The sequence below is a fragment of the Sander lucioperca genome, chromosome 6 (genome assembly GCF_008315115.2).
Source record: "Sander lucioperca isolate FBNREF2018 chromosome 6, SLUC_FBN_1.2, whole genome shotgun sequence".
Taxonomy (NCBI): domain Eukaryota; kingdom Metazoa; phylum Chordata; class Actinopteri; order Perciformes; family Percidae; genus Sander; species Sander lucioperca.
Window position 1 is genome coordinate 18,161,612 of NC_050178.1, and position 22,951 is coordinate 18,184,562.

General features: G+C 41.5%; 1 protein-coding gene across 2 annotated transcripts; it reads left to right on the plus strand.

Annotated features, from left to right (window-relative positions):
* Positions 1–19,356: 19,356 nt before the first annotated feature.
* Positions 19,357–22,118, plus strand: LOC116034614 (zinc finger protein 501-like). 2 transcript variants are annotated; one of them, XM_036002498.1, is made up of 3 exons: positions 19,357–19,620; positions 21,032–21,070; positions 21,119–22,118. In XM_036002498.1, exons 1-3 carry the CDS (start codon positions 19,440–19,442, stop codon positions 22,102–22,104), a joined length of 1,206 nt encoding a protein of 401 aa, XP_035858391.1. In that variant the 5' UTR covers positions 19,357–19,439; the 3' UTR covers positions 22,105–22,118. The 2 variants fall into 2 exon arrangements, with proteins under 2 accessions (XP_035858391.1, XP_031133199.1); XM_031277339.2 differs by having other exon boundaries at positions 21,032–22,118.
* The last annotated feature ends 833 nt before the right edge of the window (positions 22,119–22,951 follow it).

The window sequence follows — 22,951 nt, forward strand, 5'->3', positions numbered from 1 at the left end:
ACATTCAGTTGTGTGTTTGCTCAAATGCAAAATGTTTGTCTTGTTTATCTTTATTAAGAATAAACTAAATGTTTATGAGAGCACAACTTCTGTAATATTTGATGCCCACAGTCCTGTGTCTGTGAGGTTATAACCCTGTGAGGTTATGATCTCTCATCGATGTATTATAAGAACTGGATACAGCGTTTGAGGCGGAGCCCCTTTTGTTCCTATGAGAGCTGCTCAGTGGCGCATGAAGCCATCATGGAGCCAAAAATGACCCGGGTGATCGGCGCTGCTTCCACACTGTGCGGACCATAGAGCGGGCGCACTAGAGACCTCTGGCTACTTCCGGTTTAGCGCTCTGCTAACTTGAATGGGGATTAAATGATTTAATTGTGCGGCTCTTCCAGACTTCCAAATGTTATCAGCCCGAATGGATCAAATTCTGATAGTAAAACAAGCCATTTCGTGGGACTTGTGGAGCTCAAAAACATCTCTTTAGCCATATAAGGCTATGGAAAAAGAATTTGGGCCCCATGGTATCATGTGACAGACACAAAATTTGTAATTCAACTATTTGGCCGCTATGTCAAATTGGCTATGTCAAACTGGCTATGTCAAACTTCCTGGGGGCCTCATTGAGCTGATGAATGCATTCAGTGGACTCTTTGGAGTAAAATATCATTGGTGTGATTTTACCTGCACTGAAATTCTCCATCCATCCCCATCCCATTCGGTCATGACCCAGCCTTCATGACCATAGGTGAGGGTAGGAACGAAAACTGACCGGTAGATCCAGAGCTTTGCCTTCTGGCTCAGCTCTCTTTTTGTCACAACGGTGCGATAAAGTGAATGTAATATCACCCCCGGTGCGCCGATTCTCCGACCAATCTCCCGCTCCATTGTCCCCTCACTCGTGAACAAGACACCAAGGTATTTGAACTCCTTCACTTGGTGTAAGGACTCATTCCCTACTTGGAGTAGGCACTCCATCAGTTTCCTGCTGAGAACCATGGCCTCAGATTTAGAGGTGCTGATGAAAGTAACATGAAAGGTGAAAGTAACACAAAAGTAACACAAAAGTAGTGTAAAGCATTACAATTCAGAGACAGTAATATTGTAATATAACTAATTACTTTCAAATAACAGTAACTAGTAAACTATAATATATTACATTTTGGAAGTAACTTGCCCAACACAGTATGCGAATGTTCTGATTAAGTTGGTAACGAAACATTCTCATATGTCAAAAAGGGGACCATATAGGAACATTCTGTTTACATCCCAAAGGTCCTCTTTGTAACGTTGCTGTGACCAGAAAATAACCAAAATAGAATGATCCCTTAACTCATATAACGTTATTATAAAAAAACAATTTCGACCTATATGTAAACGTTCTGATTAAGTTCTCAACTAAACATTCTTATATGGTCAACAGGGACCATATGGGATTGTTCTGTTTATGTCCCAAATGTTCTTTTTTGTAACGTTGCCATGTGACCATAAAATAACCAAAATGGAATGTACCCCTAAAGTCATAAAAGGAACATTGAACTGCAGCACTTTCATAACCAAAAGAGGACATTTTAGGAACGTAACTAATGCTCTGTAAAGGTTTTGGGACGTTCGTCACTTTTAGAGAACATTTAGGGAAAGCTAGGCAAGCTCTTCCCTCCTATGTGGGGTCATACTGTATTTTCTGTCAGTATGAAATGGTGTGTATGTTAATAGTTTTGTCTTACTACTATACTATGACGATCAGTATGTAGTACATACTGTATAGAATTTGTGTAGTATGGATTTGTGACACAGCTGAACCATCATCCCCAGAAATAAAAGATAAACCCTATAGTTTCTGACTACGAGTGGCGCTGAGGGGTCATGTTTTGCGGAGCAGGTCCCCATCAATCAAGAGAGAAAAACTAGAGCGTGAGTGTAATGAGTCCGAGTGTTGATGGGGTGTGTCGCTGAGTTGGTTTGAAATGTGTCTGTTCTGTGTGAAGGACACCTAAAAAATACTAGAGAAACACTTCTTAAATTGGTGTCAGTGTGACTGGTATTTAGACCTTCTGAACATTTCCCACAAGAATACTGGAGAGACTGCCTTCTATTTTTACACCCCCCAAACTCTGGACCCTGCCCTGGATCAGAATGGCATACTAGCTCGGTATTGTAAGACCTTTTTCAATACTTTTAATTTGGCATTTAACGTAAGATAATGGTACATGATATATTCATGGTCATATATTCCTCCATTTGTTTATTTGACATATTTCACTGTTTGTTAATGAACTATTTACTGTTGTTCTATTATTATTGTGCTTTTTTTTCTTCATTTTATCACATGGCAGCAGGGAAAGCACTTGATGCTATTATTGCAAGAAAGGTGCTTGTTTTCATTACAAGGCAACACACAGAGGAACAGGGCTCTTAGTCACATAGTGAATGCTTGGTTATTATGATCTAAAGAAATCATAACACAGCATAATCTCAAACCAATGCCTCTAAAATGACCATAGATTTGAGTAAGTACCTCTCTGACACTTGACAAAACTCCAAGATTCAAGGTTTTAGGGCTGATTAATTGCAATCCCACTGTCAGGTTGCAGTATATTTTCAGGGGGGGATGGCAGGGGGAAATGTGTTCAGCATAAAGTTGAGTGAAGTAATATGATGTATTCCACATCAGCATTGGCTATTTGTAACCTGCTAATCCATATCCACTGGAGAGGTATTTTAATCTTTTTTTTCTCATCTTTTGATTGTCCTCCTGACTGTCCCCGAACCATATATTTATTTAAATGGCCAACATTTCAAAAAGGATCAAAGTTTGTCCCCTCATATACATCTGTGGTTACGGAGTCACAGTGCCAATGTTAATATCTGCTATCTCCATGACTAACGAAAAACTAAGTCTCTCGAGAAGACAATGATCTTGTCCGTTGAGTTGAACAGTTGATTTTAAATCGATGGTGATGTCAATGGGTCGATTGGACAGTACTGGCCAGACTGCCATAAAAATGTGGTGTATTATTATATTTACCCTGTCTGCATACTGTACTATGGTTGAAGCAATCTAAGAAGTGTTACACCCTTATACTGCATGCAAGTTGTAGAGAGGAGGTTGGGGTGGATGGTTGGTTGTACAAAGCTCAGGACTTTGACACCAGAGACCAGGGTGTCACAACCCACAACATCCTTTTGTTAGGTTTTGGCTTTTGATTTTCTGAAGACCAGTGGTTTTGCTTCACGAACCTCCGCTTTACTTTGATGAACTTCTGAGACTCTTTCTCTGTTTACCTTTTTGCTGAAACCTTGGAGTGTGGAAAGAGAAGAGTACAGACTTTTCCACCCAGCTCAGGTTTGATTTTTTTTTTACTCAACATGTGTGTGCGGCGCACTTTTCTGTGAGTTTAATTTGAATTCATCGATTCTCACACACCACTCATGGAAACCATGTAAGCAATAAATATGTTATTAAAAATGTGAAGACTCATTACAATTCATTCAACAGCTGCGTTATGATATTACATCAAAATTATATTTAGTCAAACATCCCATTTGTAAGATTAATTAGAATAAGGTAAACTACAGAAGCATATTCTCGACAAGGACCTGAGCTCTGAACAAATTAATATGATATTCAGCTATAAGATTTTCATTAGACTGCATATGAGAGTGAGAAGCACTGAAGTGTAAAACCATTCAGCCTGCACCTTCCCATTTGAAGACTTTGAATGAGCATGTCTGCTCATGGCTCTGCTCCACCGTTGGTGACAACTGAGCCTTTTGAAATGCAGCATTCCTGAGCCACAATGTGATCTGTACCATTGATGGAAGTGGTAATGTCACACTATTCACAGGAAAATCTCATTATATGCTTTACAGTAATTAGATATTTTTTTCAGAAACACTCAAACTTTGCCTTTGTTTGCCCAAATTGACTTTCCCCCCCAGAAAAAGGTATCAAAGTGCATTAAAGATCAGAAACGGATTGAAAAATCCAAGGAAACCCATTAAAGAGCTTTCACAGAGTGACTCATTGGGCTACCATGTTATATTTCCCTATTGTTAGGCCGGATTAAAGAGTGAAAAGCAGACATTAGGTTGCATGGCTCTAAACCTTATCTTTAAACTTTCCATGCTGGGGTCACTTGAGGTCCATGTTAATAAAAAGGTGGTTGTCCAGATTTGTTATCAAAGGACAGAAGAGAATAGAGGTATGAAGGCGTGGTTCCAACTTGATTGGTGTGTTACAGCCATGATGTCAGCGGACAAAGCACAGCCACATTAGGTTTGTGAAACATATAAGCCAAAACATTATATCCATTAGAACATCACGTGTAAAACTATTTACAAGGCCTCTACTTCAGAGGTGCAAACTTAGGGGCATAGCATTGCCTAGTTTTCGTCGTTATTATTGACATGCACACATTCATAAAACTTTTTACTGGCTTGAGTCTCCTAACTCACCCAGGTGCAGATTGGAGGCACTTTCTTGTACCACATCTTCCTTATCTGCCCTGCTTTACTCCTTACCTATGAAAATCAAACATTATACAGATAACCCAGCAGTGCTTAGCACTATACAAATCTGGCAGCAATTCAGACACCATTTTAATTTCTTATCTGTATCAACCTTGGCTCCAGTATGTAGTAATCATTTATTCCCCTCTTCATCTTTAGATTGTACTTTCTCTCACTGGTACAGAAAAGGTATTACGTTTTTTTTGCATGTGGACATGCTTTATTATATTATAGATTTATTTTTTCTAATTTGTTGCCTACATTTGGACTACCTCCATTCCATCTTCTCAGATGTTTTCAAATGAGATGCTGTACCTTTACCATTTTTCCCAGTTTTCCATCACTCCAGCCAAACAACCTTGGGTCTATCTACTTTCTTTAGATCCCCATTAAAGAGCATACATTTCTAAAAATGTATAATTCCCTGTGATGTTTAAAGATAGTGGTACTATTGAAGCTAAAACTAAAGGGCAACAGGAGCTTGGCATGTGTAGCAGGAGGTGGCCACAGACCAGGGGCGGAGCAGTCTTCTGGGGCTCCAGCCCAGAGTGTTTTCTCAAAAGCCCTGAATCTTTTAGGATTTTTAAATTAACTTCAACTTTGTGTCATTTCCCCTATCTGACTGGACCTGCAAATCAATAGAGCAACGTGGTCTGGTTTCAGAATGAGAAAGACAGTTGAAGAACAATAAGATACAAAATAGACGTAAAAAAACGTGCAAAAGCATCAAAAAAGCGACAAACATCAAAGAAAATTAGAATGTTACATTAGAATGGTTTCAGAATGATAAAGACATTTGATGAACAATTAGATACAAAATAGGATTTTGCCTCTACAGGAGGATTCTTTTCCTTGGTAACTATCATGTTTTTTCCAAAATGATGTATAGATTTTTAGGCATTCGATTATCAAATGGCTTGAAAAGTGAAAACTGCATATAGCTGCTATAAATGGAGCATGCCTCAGGAACCTCTCTAGGTTTGAGCTGAGCCCCAAAGGTTTACCACGTCTGGCTCCGTCCCTGGTACAGATAGAGTACATCCTGTGCTCGACTCAACCTTGTACAATTTAAAGGTGCTCTAAGCAATGTCACGCGTTTTTTAGGCTACAACATGTTTTGTCACATACAGCAAACATCTCTCACTATCCGCGAGCTGCCTGTCCCCTGAACACACTGTAAAAAAAAAAAACGCTGTCTCTGCCGACAGCCCAGGCTACAACGCCAACAAAAATAAATTGTGCCAACCTGCACCACGAAACATAACAAACAGTCTTCCAGCCAATAACTGACAAGAAAGATTTGGGGGTGGGGGTTGGTGGGGTGGTTAGTGCACGGAAGCACGGAAGGGAGGGAGAGGGGACGGGATGAGGAGGAGAAATACTTCAAACGTCAACAAGAAGTGCCGTCACCCAACATCGCTTAGAGCACCTTTTAAGTATTGCACAGGGCTCATCTCTCCAAATCTAGGCTTTCAGGAATGTATCCACACGTTGGAGATAAATACAGTAGATGTCATTACCCCTTCTGCAATCTATGTCCTATGTCCAGAATTACATACCTATTGGGATGTTGTTCAATGTCACTTTTTTGGAACACAGCCAGACGTATCATACTGTTACACTGGAACTCTGCCAAGAGTCCTTCTATATCCCAATGGCTTGAAAAGGCCATGCTTTTTCTAAAACTTGAGAAAATAAAAATCCACTCCTGAAAAACACACCCAAGTTGCGGATAGTCGCGGTCAGAAACCCACACAGTGAAATACACACAGCAAAGGTATTAATTTAAACAGGCGTATTAGTCACTTGCTTTGACATAACCCCCTTGGTTATTAATTAACGTTAAAGCATGGATTTAATTAGCAGAGTAATTTGCCGGCGGTAGTGTTATAAGTTAGTAAACTCGGGCAATTTGAGCTGCAATGGCAGAGTGGCACTGTTCCTGTAAGGTATTATCCGTTAGTATATCCAGCATCCGTGGTCAGAAACACACACTGAAATACATAGGTATTCATTCCCAAATATGCATATTAGTCATATTAGCCTGCTGCGGACAACATGCTTGACTCAGTCAGCAGAGCCATGAAGCCCGCCCCCTTTGCTGGACAGAGCCATGCATGCTCGTTTCTTCACAGTTTATTAATATTGAATGTGTCCAAATTGCACCAAACCTCCTAAGTGTGAAGTACATTGTATATGAACGGTTCTCGAGATTTGTGAATGACAGACAGCCAGACATACACACAGAGATTCCTTGCTTTATAGATAAATACTAACCTATTAACCCTTGTGTTGTCTTCCCGTCAACTATTCAAAAAATTGAAAAATCTACTTTTTTTGTCGCTTTTTTCAATGCTTTTGACGCTTTATTTTTTTTTAATGTTTTTGTCACTTTTTGAATGTTTTTTTTGTATTCATTGTCAATAAAAGTAGTTTATATAACATTATACCTTATTTTTGAGTTAAATAAAGCAGAAATTATGAATTAATTAATAATAGTTAAGATCAGAGGATGTTGAGTGGCTGACAGACTGGTATATGTCAAAGTTTAGTAAGAATACTGTTTTGAAACCATTTAAATGTTTTCAAATGCTATAAAATTGAATAAAACACCCAAAATTCAATAAAAAGTAATCATTATTTTACCTGCAAAGATCATTGGATGTACGTTGGTACAGCCATGCATCCATGTTATTTTTGGGGCAATTTGGTTTTTTTTTTGGCAAGTTTAAAGAAACCCATATTTCTGATATAAAAAAAAACGGATCAAATTTGACCCGAGGACAACACAAGGGTAGTCCTTCTTCCATAGCGCTGCGGAATAGGGTCTGGCTAGTCCACACAGCTTTCTGGGATGGGAGAAAATGTGCTCTGGTTTATTGGCATTTCTTTAAACCAATCAGAAGCATCTTGGGTGGCGCTAATGCCAGACGGAGCAACGGCGCTTCTGCAAATTGGCCTCGGGAAGGAACTTGTTTTGGTGGAATGTGTGTACGTTCAAAAGTTGTTTTAGTCGTGCAACAGAAAACTCAGATTGGACAGATAGTCTAGCTAGCTGTCTGGATTTACCCTGCAGAGATCTGAGGAGCAGTTAACCATAGTCCTCATAAATCCACCAGAGTTTAGAACGCCAACACAAAGAAAGCCCAAGGTAACGGACATCCGGCGGAATTTCCAGCGGCAACTGAGCAATCCTGGAAGTGGAAGGTCGTGGATGTAACTATGGGTTAAGGTACCATACGACATGCCAAATCCCACACTAGGCAGTGAAACACAACCTGAAGGTACTGGTTGTGAATGTCATTGTTAAATCTCCTTTTGATGATGTCACTGGGTTGTTTTAGGCTACACAGCACTGCCCATCTCTCTCACTAAAGTGAATGTCACCTCTGTCTCATCCTGTGGATGAAGCCCTGGAAGAATCTGACAATTCCCAGCATGCCCGTCCAAACTGTGCAACCAGCTGCTCCAATCATCTCCATTAGACAGCAGATGAATCTTAGCGTCACTAAGAGGGGAAAAGGCAGCTGCAGCTGATGGGGTATTTATCCTTTAGCTCTTAGTAGCTCACAGGCGTCAGCTAACACTCAATTGAGTTTATTGAAAAGAGTGCCCACTTATGGACCAAAAAAAACTACAAAAAAAACAGGCCATGCCTTCACAGTGGTCAGGATGAAAGAAACAGTCAATTAACCCTCTGAGGACGAAAGACGATCCGGCGCATCCAAACAAAAAATCTCTCTTTTCCTTTTATGGCCCAACATTGTTTGTAGTTTAACCTATACAAAAGATGGCAAAAAAGTAATTTAATTAGTTGAATTAAGAAAAATCTAGTTACATGTACTTGTCCGCAGCTCAACATTGCCAATACATCTAGCATCTAATATCCACAGTGGCTATGTGCCTCTTGTGAAGCACATACTAATATAATACACTCTCTGCATCATCATTACATATCCCAGGTGTAAAAATGTAATTCATCACCTTTCAGAGGGTTCCTGAAGGAAATCAATCTGAAAATGTATTTCTGCAATAAATGACATTGTCATTTCTGGTTGGTATCCCTGCAGATTCATGTCTCTGTTGCCTCGTCGGCACCCATGAGGGATGCAAATCACACTTTCTCTGGTTAATGTACGCATAATTTTGCATTGCCAGGCCCATCTCCACAGCGCTGCGGAGTACGGTTTGGCACCTCCGCACATACATTTCTGGATAGGAGAAAAAAAACAGTCGGCGGCGGTAAGCTCAGGACGCAGAGACGGTGGCTCTGCTAAATAGTCTCTGGAAGGAACTTGTTTTGGTGGAACATTTGCACATTGCAAAAGAAAACTTCAATTTAATTCAATATTAAATAAAGTTAACTGTTCACACAGTACAGTCAGTTAGTTACAATCATTCCCCGAAAGAACCAAGCAGGCCTTACTTGTTGCACCAGTGGCGATTTTAGACCCTTTTTATAACACTTTTACAAGGCACTGTATCCGTGTCACATTCTCATTAGGAGCTGAGCCCCCCTAAAGGTCTGATCCTAGAATCACCTCTGTGTTTCACCATACAAATTTTCTTAAAAACTTGACATTTTAAGCGTGTAGCTTGCTAGCTCGAAGTTTGTTGTTGTCTCCTGAAACGAACAGAGTTTTGCAAGGCGAGGGACATCCGGCCGCAGCGATTATCCAGGAGGTGAACTATCGTTGATCTAGACTAATGAATGCATGATGAAGGAAACGTACTTACATGCAACAATATCCAGGTATGTATACACATTCACATCCTACCATTTAAACCATGAGATCAATGAAATAATATACTATAACCCCTGGCTTACTTAACATTCTGGATATGACTCTCTCGAAGTCCAAAACTAACAGCTAAGTGCCATCAGAAATCAAAAGGGAGAGTTTCTTCGGTGTCATTGACTACAGCTCTCCAGCTAAAAAAGTATTGACCTCGCTCAGCTCTGCCATGTAAGAAGAATACAAAAAAAACATGGCAGTCTCAAACAACCACTCAGTTCTTCGAAGTACCTCAAGGGAACTTCATCTTTTTTAACCTCATTTCAATTCAGTGACCTTTTTGCTGGAGCGGTCACAGATTGGATCCGTTCCGGGGAGAGATTGCTTCCTGAATGGAAATGGGTGACCATGTCAGAGCAGAGGCTTTGTTCCCCCTCTGTCCTCATGAAAGAAGGTCGGTTTGCTTTCATGGTATGTTCCTGCTCCTTAACACTCAACTTTATCAACTTCAAATTCATGTTTATACTGCCTATTTTGCATTAGAAAAAAATGCATTTTTTTGGGGTAATTTAATGCTGCCCGGATGATTTTTCCCCCATACTAGTGACACATTACTGTATGTTGAAGAAATTCTACAGTAAACATGTCTACGTTCAAAAGTTGTTTTAGTCGTGCAACAGAAAACTGAGATTTGGACAGATAGTCTAGCTAGCTGTCTGGATTTACCCTGCAGAGATCTGAGGAGCAGTTAACCATAGTCCTCATAAATCCACCAGAGTTTAGAACGCCAACACAAAGAAAGAGGAGGGTAACGGGACATCCGGCCGAAAATGAGGGACATCCAGCGGAATTTCCGGCGGCACCGGAGCAATCCTGTCGATCTAGACTACTTATATTGTATGAATTATTTCCATTAATGTTGGTTGCACTTAGATCACTATGTCTTCCTCATAAACATTTCCATTTCATTTTCACTCAACTTAGACATGTGTATCTGGGAAAAGTAAATCCACAAAGTTACATTTTTTTAATGAACGAACAGTTGGAAAGCAATAAGGGACTGTTCATTTTTTATTTAAGGGGCTACCGGAGGAGTTTTGGGATCTTAAGTCAAAATAGACTTGACTCTCCCTTCGCCAGCAATACATTTTTCTATGACCCTCCAAAATGATTGGGAAAAGAGGCATGACCCTCCCCAACAATGTATTGATGCCTTCTGTACTGGTTTGCGCTTGGCAAAGATCTTACAAAAAATCTTACAATCATGACATACATGACTGCTTTCTCATCTTACACATCACAGTCCACCAAGATGGTGGCCATTTCAGTAGATTTACTCACTATAAGTCAAAAAGGAACTGCAGTTTTATTCACATCTTACACATCACACTCCACCAAGATGGTGGCCATTTCAGTAGATTTACTCACTATAAGTCAAAAAGGAACTGCAGTTTTATTCACAGTCAGTGTGTTCAATGAGTTTACAACACCTCAGCGGTTCTTCAGAGCTCATTAAAAACTGTACAAACTGATAATGGAAAACGGTTCTTGAGTTGTGTGTGTGCCTGTGTTTGGAAAATGAAATCTGGTCAGGATAAACAATATGTATGTATTAATTCTCTTGTGTTTTAAAGTCTGGATATTTTCGGCCTATAAAATAATTTTATTTCATCATATATGCCTACTTACTGCTGTAATCTGGTAGTCGTGGCATCATGATACCGGCGCGGATCCAGTGCTCCAGGGGCAGAGATCCCGCCATGGCAACTGCCTTTAGGCGCTCTGGGTAGGTCTGTGTTAGTTGTGTGAAACTGGTGTATGCAAACGCGGGATGCTGTCCACCCAACGCGGATAATGGGTACATAGGGCATGATACATGCCGGGAACTGAAGCGAGACCTGGATGTGGGAGAGTAAGGACACGCGGTTTGTAGATTATTCCTTGAAGTTGTTGCCCGCGGAGACGGGGTGTCCGCGCAGCAGCAGGATAAAGGCTGCCTGCTGGGCTGTCGCTGCTCAGACCAGGGGAGAGGTCTCGGCTCACACGGTTGGTCTCATCAGCAAGCAGGGCGTCAATTCGGAAGTTTTTCGATTTCTCCATCACAAACTCATACAGTATGTTCGACTTATCTTTTCATAAAAGGATAAGGCTGGAAGGATCAGCACAAATTATACGTTTATGTTTCCTCACCCAACAGGGTCTGGAGTGAAACTCTTAAGCCTGTTTTATGGAGGCTCCACACAGAGCTTTCGCCGTAGCCTACGTAAGTGGCTTGATGTTTATACTTGTGCGCTGGTGTGTGCGTCAAGCCAGCCTGTGTGTGTGTGTGTGTGTGTGTAGGGAGTGGGTGATAGAGCGAGGGAGAAGTGAGAAAGTGATGGCGATTAGCTTCGGAGCGAGTACCAACTCTAGAGTCATAGTGAGAGAAACAAAGTGTCTCCCCTGTGTTTTATGACCACAGTGGGAAATCTGTAATCCTCGCCTTGATTTCATGTTGTTTATGGAGAAGGAGAACCAGGGCCATGGCCGAGCGACGTGTGTCACTGCGACGTGTAGTTAAATTTTTTGAGAGGTGCACGTCAGGCTACGGCGTAGGGTCCCGCGTAGACGCAGAGGGGTCTGCGGGGGTATGCCGTCGATTCAACGCAGAAGCATAAAACAGCCTTTTTGTGCTTCCAGCTAGCGGTCCACGGTGCTATTTTTGTTGGGTCAGACTCATCTGCTAGCGATGGGGGGCCGAGACTGAGAGCTACATGGAAAAATATGCACCAAGCAAGCCACTTTGAAATGTTGCTGTTTTCATGAATACAAAGAATAAAAATACATGACCCTCCCCTATTTTCCTCCGGTGGTCCATTCCATAAATACCGAACAAAAGACAAAACAATTCATTGAACATATATTTGCATTTCATCCGGACACACACACACACACACACACACACACAGCCTCTGAGCTAACTGCAGTGCAGGACGATAACACGAACATCCAAAGAATAACTGTATACTTTTCAACGTGGCACATGAACCATATCTGACCGTCATGAATGACTGAGTATGAACAGGCTCACAGCATTCCCTGGCTGCTGTCTTCAAGTCTCGGCCTCTGTCTCTCCGAGTGGCTGCGTGACATGGAGCAACACTGCCCCCTTCTGGACAAAGGTCATCACTAACACACTGGGCATGTCATAAGCTCATCAGAAAATATCACTCTTTTATAAAGTACTTTAAAGCAATACTTGAGTAAAAGTACCAGTATCTTACCAGAAAATGACTTTGGTAGAAGTTAAAGTCACTTTTTAGTAACCTAGGGTCATCGCCTGTTACCTTGACGGCAGAGCCTGCAGCAGGTGTTTCCATGATGCTATCCATTATTATGCGTCCAAAAACCGGGGAATACAGTATACTTGTGGGGTCTGCACAGCCTTGTGGGGCCCAAAATGCTGGATCCCACAAGGTTAAAGGTCTGTTTGAGGGTTAAGACTTGGTTTTAGGATTAGGGTTAGAATTAGGTTATGGTTAGGGTGAGGGTAAGGGTTAAGGTTAGGCATTTAGTGGTGATGGTTAAGGTTAAGGTAAGGGGCTAGGGAATGCATTATGTCAATGATGGGTCCCCACAAAGATAGTGAAACAAACGTGTGTGTGTGTGTGTGTGTGTGTGTGTGTGTGTGTGTGTGTGTGTGTGTGTGTGTGTACTCTGTCACAAGTAAAAGTCCTGCATTGAAAATGATACTTAAGTTAAAGTCTGTAAGTATCATCAGGAAAATGTGCTCAAACTATTAAAAGTAAAAGTACTCAATGCAGAGAAATCCTCACATTTTAGAAAGTGGAAACGATCCAAACAGTTGTGTGTTTGTTGGTGTAAAAATTTCAGCCGGACTTTTAGGCCGTTATATTGTTGGGTAAAGTTTAATTTATAATAAAAACATGGTATTTTATAAACTAGCCCAAATGTTTCGTGTGCAAAACTCTTAATTTGTAAAGTAACTAGTTACTAAAGCTGTCAGATTAATGTAGTGGAGTGTGTGTGTGTGTGTGTGTGTGTGTGTGTGTGTGTGTGTGTGTGTGTGTGTGTATACATATACCCACCCCAGAAACAAGGCAGATGGCCACCCGCCAGGTTTCTGCCTCTTAAAAGGACGTTTTTCCTCGCTGCTGTCGCACCAAATGTTTGCTCGTGGGGGGGAATAGTTGGGTCTCTGTAAATTATTGGTCTAGACCTACTCCATCTGTAAAGTGTCCTGAGATAACTTCTGTTATGATTTGACACTATAATTAAAATTGAATTGAATTGAGTTCATGTTAATTGGAGGCTCTTGGAGTTACTGCAGCAGGTACATAGAACAATTGGCAGCGGTGGGACATTGCAGCCTCCGCGATCTCCACAATGATTCTCAAAGTGGCACATTGAAAATTCCTTGAGACCATAAAGATACATCTAGATGGACTGATGGTCATGGAAGGAAAAAAGATGCAGGTAGGGGATTAAAAGAAACAGTGGGAAAAAATATGAGAGAAGAATGAGAAGAAGAAATGATAGTGAGAATGTAAGAGATATCCACTTGGCTGGAAGCAAGGACAGATTTGGAGTTCTGTCGGACAAACATGAAGTCGCGAGTTGGAATCAAGAAGGAACTTGGCGATGTCAATCTAGGTGATGTTAAAAGAAGTGGATTCATCATTGTTGGATGTGTTTCACAGGCACAAAGTTAGGTTTTTAGCATATCTGGCCACCGTGATTAACTGTGCTGCCGAGGCAGAAAGGAAATCTGAGAGAATAGAAATAATTGTTAATGCTGCGAGAACCTTTTTTTTGAATATGTTGGGATTTACTGGAGAGGAAGTGCAGTGGCTGTTGAGAGAGGCTAACAGGCTGATGGTAGGATCCTCCTTTACATTGCTCTTCCCCAGGCCATGACTTGCTGTTACCTGGGAAGTTTCTTTTTTTTCTCCAAAATTGACACTAAGATTTCTGACACATGAGTATCAATTCATGTTTTAGAATTCTTACTGTTACTTTAAAGGCTATTCATGTTCTTGCTCCTAGCTATAGTCATGATCTCTGACGATTGCATGTAGGTTGAGATCCTCGGGCTATGCAGTGGTCTTTTATCTGTTCCAGAGGCCTGGCTTCAAACGAGAGGGTCGAGGGGGAAAGAGTGTTTGCAGTCAGAGTCCTGAGGCGACCTCTAGCTTAGTGGCTCTCAAGGTTGGTGTTTCAACCCCCGGTGAAAGAGCTGTTTCTACGCGCCTCCCCCTGCTGATTCTGAGTGATTATTGTAAATGCCTTTGATTAATGTGCTCCGGGCTCTGTGGATTTTTTGTTGTGTTTGTGTCTAATAAAGAAAAGCCCCCAAGAAATAATCTTAAAAAAAATAAATAGCATACGCTTACTGGAGGGCTTATCCTGATTTATTTTATATTTATATATTATGTAGTTATTTTTTAATTTGGAGGGAATTGTCTTATTTATTTATTAGATATTTATATTTTTATTTTACATTACAAGAATTGTTTTTATCTGCTCTAATCTGCTCTCTGCTCTTATCATACACACAGAATGCTTATAAATTGTTTATTTTAATTTGCTGCAAGGCACTTTTATTTGTAAATTGGGTTTTAAAAAGTGTTCTATGAATAATAATAATAATAATATTATATATAATAATTATTATTAGTATTAGTATCATTGTACTATGAAATGGAAAATAAATTGATTTGCAAGTTAATGTATATGTATGTGACAGGCCTAAAATAAAATATGGCTTGCATGGCCCCTCATAGCATGACAATAATTTTGCCGACATGTTCATAATGGGGTGTCACAACCCCTCTGTGTAATACACTGTTTAGATATTATGGATACAAGTAGTCATCTTGTCTCCATGCAAAGGAGGGCAGACAACCAGATGTTGCATATCCTCTGGACAGTAAGTAATGGAGAGTAGAAATCTTCAAGTCCAGTGAGGTGCAAACTCAAGCAGGAGTACACACGCACACGCACACGCACACACACACACACACACACACACACACACACACACACACACACACACACACACACACACAACACAACACAACACACACACACACACACACACACACACACACAGACCCGCCTGACATATGTCCTGTCTCATATCAGCACTTACCATCTTAATAACCCAACCCTTCCTATTTTCCCAGTGACACTGTTGGCCGTTATCCTTCAGTATGTGTGTGTTTGCAGAGTGCAGGGAGAGTCTCTGGGATGAATGCTATCTGATGGAACCAATCTGCCGCTATCTCTCTCTGTGATGTTGCTATCAGCATCAAATAATTTGAAGCTATAGATAATGGCAGTGTTGAAATGATGATGTATAGTGTCGCTCTTCAGGGTTGAGCATGACACCCCTGCGATGGGATTGTTTTTGCAGTCCATTACCGTGGCGATATTTGTTGCTCACTGTATCGCCACTGCCAAGGAATCAGATATTACATTCAACCGTCTCCTTCCAGCTAATGCATTTAAACTTCAGCATGCCCTGGTCCCTGTCAAGAAGAAATTGGTATAATTTGTCCACAGTGCACTGGGAAGTTGTTAACTGAGTGCCAGCAAAATAATGAACAAAAACAGTGCTGTAATAGACAGACAGGGAAGCAACAGCAACAAGGGTCTGTGTCCAAAGCAACGCTGTACTCTATAGTAGGGTTGTCAAACTCTACTTCACAGGGCCACACTGGAAAATGAGAGTAACATCAAGGGCCAGACATGTAAAGTTTATTGACATGCTTTTATTTAAGAGAAAAAGTCAAATATTTTGACTGTATTATTGCATGTCTCAAATAGCTTTCACACTTAGAGTTTGAGCCTCATAAAGCCCCAAAAAATAAGTTCCTTAGCCATCATAGAAAAAAGTAACAAAAATGCTGAAAAAAGTGGCATAAAAGGTGGGAAATGGATGAAAAAAACATCGGAAAAAGCAACAATAAACGTTGAGAAAAAAACAAAAAAAAACAGTTGGAAAATAGGAACAAAAACTTTGGAAAAAACGACAAAAACTAGGTGGGGCAAAATTTATTGTGAACCTAAATTGAAATGCAGGTCAGATCACAATCTGCGGTGGCCGGATTTGGCCCGGGGGCCTTGAGTTTGACACATTCTATCAGATATCAAAGATCATTGCTGCTGCTTATTGTTCAGACATGAGGAGAGAGTGGGGAGAGAGGAGCTAAATGATTATTTTTTTGCCTTTTATCAGCAACACTGTAAGAAAAATATCTGTAGAAAAACAGATAATGTCCTGGCAGAAAATTACCAGCACCTTTTCTGTTTAGTTTACGCACCTTTCTGTTAATCCCAAAACAGAAAATTCTGTAGATTTAAGGTCTATCCTCTGTACCTTTAACGGACATTTCTGTTAATCTAAAAAAAATCTAAATATGGAAATACACCTGTGAAAAATCCTTACAGAAAATTCCTTCATATTATATCATATTATATTCATATCCACAGTGGGCTATATTAGCCCGTATTTCTACGGACTTAACAGTAAACTGCATTGATTTGATAACAAGTGTGCACAACGTATGCATGGCACCCGAGTGTGGAGGCAAAGGAATGACTTGTCGTTAATCGTAAGGCAAACGAATGTGCGTTTCTCAAATCAGCATTGGAAATTAGGTATTACAGCTGCCCAACATATTGTTATTTAAAGGAACACGCCGACTTATTGGGAATTTAGCTTATTCACCGTAACCCCAAGAGTTAGACAAGTCCATACATACCCTTCTCATCTCCATGCATGAGGTAAGGCTGTCTGACGGTTCCAGCAGCATTAGCCCATCACAGTACATGCAGGTGAATGGTTCCAGCAATCTTACTGCTCCAAATAAGTGACAAAATAACGCCAACATGTTCCTATTTACATGTTGTGATTTGTATAGTCACAGCGTGTACAAAAAACAACGTAACATGAGACACAGCCATCTTCTAACCGTAAACAAACCGGTAACTATATTCTCAGGCGGAAGAATATAGTACTTGGGCGGAATGATTTGCTTTGCAGCAAGCCTGTCTGAAACACACGCTCTTGGAGCAGGGACTTATAACATCCATCCATTCATCCATCCACTCGCTGCCGCCGTTTATCCTTTAGGGTCGCACCTCCTTGCCACCCTGGACTTATAACAGGGAAGTAACTTAAACTGGGTTAATAAATAGGATTAAGGTGTTTTGTTAATTAAGGTAACTGACTCTGCTCCTTGGTTGCCACCTGCCATTTAGAAAAAGAATCTTAGATCAGGAAGTGCAGCCTACAGGTCTACTTCACCTGTGTGCGGTGGTGGAAGTACATTTACTCAAATACTGTACTTAAGCACATATTTGAGCTGCTTGTATTTCACTTGAGTATTTCCATTTTATGCTACTTTACACTTCTACTTCACTATGATTCACAGGGACATGTTGTAGGCTACTTTTCACTCCATTTATCCAACAGCTGTAATTACCAGTTACTTTTCAGAACTAAATGTTACACATCAAGCATATAATTAATTTATAAAATATAAATCGTTATCGATAAAAGTACCCAACAATATACAATTGTTCAAATTAGCTCTACCTTAGTCTATATCCACGATGTTCCACTTCCGGGATTGCTCTCGTTCTGCCGGAAATTCCGCCAGATGTCACTCTTTTCGGATGTCCCTCACCTTCCTCTTTCTTTGTGTTGGTATTCTAAACTCTGGTGGATTTATGAGGACGATGGTTAACTGCTCCTCAGATCTCTGCAGGGTAAATCCAAACATCTTGCTAGACTGGTTCACGAATGCTTTTTGAGTTTTGTTAAAAGAAAAAGTGATGTAACACAGTGGCAAACATGCCTCTGTGCCAGCTTTTTTGGAACGTGTTTGTGGGGAAGCACCTGCTCCCTCACTGTTTTGCTATTTTGTTCCCTCACTTACTATTTTGTTAATAAAGGTAGACATTTATTCTCATTAGGTTTCTTCATTTTAAGTTCCTACATCAATTAACAAAGATGAAGTATTTTTGTTTGGATGAAGGTTAATTATTGGATGATGCAACACACCTGGTTGCTGTTTTTTTTTTTGGACAGTTTGTTTGAGGAGCAGCAGCAGAACCTTTTGAGCTTGTTTTTAACTGAAAGTTAAAGTCTACCAGTTTTTCCCAGCAAACCTTCCTGCTATCGTGATGATTTATCTGCTTCTTGGTTCCTCTGAGCTACAACACACCTCACCTCGCAACAGTGTTGCAGGCATCAAATTCAAAATGAGTGAATATTTGTAAAAAAGTTTGAACATTAAATATCTTGTCTTTGTAGTGTATTCAATTGAATATATAGGTTGAAAAGGATTTGCAAGTCATTGTATTCTGTTTTTATTTACATTTTACACAACGTCCCAACTTCATGGGAATTAGGGTTTGTATGTCTAGATTAAGAATAGGGCACAGTGACCTGCACAGCACACTTTCCATAGAGAAATGTTCTTATTGAACATTGTCAGGTAGCAGAAACTGTAGAGCTGCGTGTTAGGTTCAGATAATATGTAGCAGGGAGAAAGGACATGATGGAAGAAATTAAAAGATTATGGCTGACCGTGGTGAAAGTGGATAAGGCAGAAGAGAGGGAAAAGGCTTTTCACAGAGACTTTATCGTTACGATCAACTTTATTATTTTCTGGATTTTGTATCATCATAGTCCCTAAACCTATGTAGAAATGCAGGAAATAGGATTGAAATAGAAACTTTTTTTTTTTTTTTTGGCTAAGGACCCCCCCCTCCCAGACCCCTGGCTTTGTGTCCCCCCCACCCCGCAAAACTTCTCAAACCAAAGTTACACCCTTGGCTGTAGGAGTTATTTTTTTCTTCCAAAATGTTATTGAAATGTCAAAGTTCTTTACAAACAAAAGTGGCATAGAACAATACTTAAACAGTTCTTAACCAGACAACAGACAACCATCATATTACAATGACATAAAACAGAAGACAAAAAAGAAAATAAAGACTGTAGGAGTTAACTAAGTCCAGAAGATGGCAGTAACGCAACACTAAGGATGTCAGCTGCCAGTAAACCTCGGAGAAGAGGAGGAAGAAGAAGAATTAGAAGAAGGAAGAAGGAAGAAGCAAGAAGCAGCAGCAGCAGCCAACAGCGTTCCGGCTTCTTTCTGTTCTCCGGTTAGCTGTCCCCTCAAAATGTCTACACTCCAGTTACTGAGAACGTACGTCAACCAGCGCCTGACTGTGGCTGTTGAAGATATAATCGAGATGTTTGAAAGAACCATAACCGAGTACGAGGAGGAAATGTATCGCCAGCGCAGGCTGCTGGGAGCTGAGCAGTCCGGCGGCATCAAGATAATGTTCAGCAGCCAAACAGGTTTTTCCGTCTGTCACTCTTTTATTTGATATAGCTAAGCTCTCGCCTTTAAACTCTCTCAATAGTCAGTAGGGAGGGACACGTTTAACTTTGTATTTCAGTTTCTGTATATAAAACTGTTAAACGTTAACCTCACCCCCGCCCCTCCCTCTCCACCACTGCTGACGTTAGTTTAACGCTAGCTCGCAAAGCAAGCTGTTCTCAACACCACAACAGGCGAAATGCTAACAAATGTGTCAATCACAGTATGATAATGATAATGTTAATGTTTTATACCGTTCTGCCGAGAAACTGACACGAAAAACCCCTGTACAGCGTAACGCAATAGTGTAATTCAATGCAGCTGCTCTGAATAAAAACAAACCAGTGAGCTAAGTAAGTTAACGTTACATACTGTAAAATAACAACATAAAGTAAAGACTATACAGTATAATTGAAACTGTCTTAATACAGACAGCCTGACAGAGCTGAATCAACACCTGCTTTCGCGAATTTACATTTCCTTGGATGGCAATGGCCTGTCCCGCCCTACTCTGCCTTACTCTGCCTCTGATTGGCTAAACCTGGTATTCTCATGCCTTAACCTAACCAATACAACCAACGAAGGCAACGAGTACTAGCCAATCAGAGGCAGAGCAGGGCGTTTAAAGGTGTAGCCCTTTATTCGAAATTAGTATTTGTTTTCCTACTTTTCTTACTTTTTAGACACAGCTAAGGTATTAATAATTGTCCAAAATAATTTGAAATTGCATTTTCTTTTTTTATTGAAAAACGTAACATTTTCTTGAGGGAGGACCCCTAGGAACGCCAGGAACACACCACACGCTGAAGCGCCGTAAAGCGTAGATCCGTGCCTGATCGCGCACCTGGCTGTTCGCTGTTCCAAGCATGCAGTTCTCCGCACCGGTCACAAAGTGATCCTTCTCTCTCTCTCTCTCTCTCTCTCTCTCTCTCTCTCTCTCTCTCTCTCTCTCTCTCTCTCTCTCTCTCTCTCTGTGCCTGATTGCATGTCTCACTGTAGACTCAGCTGAGAAGTCAAGACAGCCATAAACCTGAGTATTTCATTTAGAAATTTGGTTTATTTTGTAAAGTATCCGGCTCCACTCTGGCCTTCCTGTACGCAATTACCTTACTGGCTTGACACATTCGCTCTCGGAAGAAATAGAGAAGACGCCAAACGATTGCTGCAGCGTGCAGGCTGATGGCAGCCGTTGTGGACAGATTAAATAACATGGGTGCCGAGATGACAATAGCTCCGCCTCACGGCTATCCGCGGCACTTCAGCGTATGGTGTGTTTCTGGCCTAAACCCCCGCTAAGTAGGCACACCTAAGTCTTCCACAAACTTAGATAGTTCCTTAAATGTCTTTTTTTTTCATTTTAACATGTTGTCCTTTATGTTTGTATCTCAGGTGTGTCTCAGGAAATCCAGCCGCTGGTCGTCAATCCAAAGTTTCCCCCTGAACAGCAGGAGTGGGGCCCCGGTCCGTACCCAGAGGAGCCCCCGGAGCCCCCGCGTATTAAAGAGGAACCAGAGGAGGTCTGGATCAGACGGGGGCTTCAGGGGCCCGAGGGGGCTGACATCCCAGAGTTCCAGTTCCCTGCAGTGTCTGTAAAAAGTGAAGACGATGAAGAGAAACCTCACTCCTCAGTGCTTCATCCAAGACAAACCGAGGAGTCCAGAGAGGCAGACCCTTCAGCTCAGCAGACAGGAGCCGGGGCCGCTGTACACAACTGTGACGCGTCAGAAGCAGCCTTTGACTTGGATGCAGCAGTTTTTTTAAAAGCGGCAAGCGACGGCCAGTTTTTCCTTTCACAGTGTTTTCAAACTGAGACTGAAGACTTGGACGACGGCTGGAAGCACGTGATTGAGCCTCAGCCGTTCTCCGACCCACTGAAAGACAACGGAGCTGCGTCTCCTCCGAGAGCTCCCAGTCAGAGGAAACTCTATAAATGCCCGGCGTGTAGTAAAACATTTAAGCACAACACGGCTCTGCAGAGGCACGTGACGTGCCACACAGGGGAGAGTCCGTTTGACTGTGCCGAGTGCGGCAAGACGTTCAGGCATAAGGGGAGTTTGCACATACACATGAGAAAACACACAGGAGAGAAGCCTTTTCGTTGCCTAGTTTGCGGAAAGAACTTCACCCAGAGTGGAACGTTAGCTGCTCACATGAGAATACATACCGGAGAGAAGCCTTTCAGCTGCTCGGTGTGTAAGAAAAGGTACAATGAAAGGGGGACACTGGTGCGACACATGAGGGTCCACACCGGAGAGAAACCATTCACGTGCTCACTGTGTGGTAAAAGATTCAGCGAGAAGGGGAATCTGAATAAACACAAGAGAATCCACACGGGGGAGAAACCGTTCAGTTGCATTGCATGTGAGAAGAATTTTAGTTTGCTGTCACACCTCAGAAACCACAAATGTCCTGGTAAGAAGAGCGGTGAAACTGTAGAGCAGGCGCTTCAGCTGAAATCATAAACTGTCAAGTGATTATTTTGAATGCTTTGTGATTTACAGTTGTTTCACTCCCAGAGTTTCCGCGGGGTCTTCAAAAAGTCTAAAAACGTTAGGCCTTAAAAGGTCTTAACTTCACTGACGTGTTGTGCTTTACGCCTTTAAATAATTTTGATTAATTTTCCTACGCCCGTGTAACGCCACCTCTAATGCTCATTGAAATGCTCCCACAGTGCTTTAGAATGTTTGTTTTTTTTGTATTCCGTGGTGTTGTAGTTCTTTCTTTCACTAGTCCAAAAATAATCCAATGTACAGTGTTTCCTCTATGTTGATATTACCGCGGCGGCCCGCCACGGTCAAATTTCTGCCGCCACGGTATGAGAAATAGGGCAGACGCACAACAGGGTTTCCGCTATGTACACCGCCGCTCCTTCAGCTGCTTATGAGAAGTCATAAAGTCGTAATTACACGACTCTGCAGAGCTGTGTGCTCTACTGAACTCAAGCGAACTGTCATCCGCGCTCTCTCCCCTTAAGGCCTTTTTATGCTTCTGCGTAGAATCGACGGCGTACCCCCACAGACCCCTCTGCGTCTACGCTAGACCCTACGCCGTTGCCTGACGTGCACCTCTTGACGCACACACCAGCGCACATGTATAAACATCAGGCCACGGCGAAAGCTCTGCGTGGAGCCTGCGCAGAACCATAAAACAAGCTTTACGGCTGAGCAACTGGAACAGTGACAGGACGTCATCACTCGCAAAGTCATGGCAACCAAATAAACAACAGGGCGAGAACTATTTGTCACTCAATCTTAAGCAAAGTGACAAACGGCGACGAAAGCCGCGACATGAAACCCGCACTCACGCGGG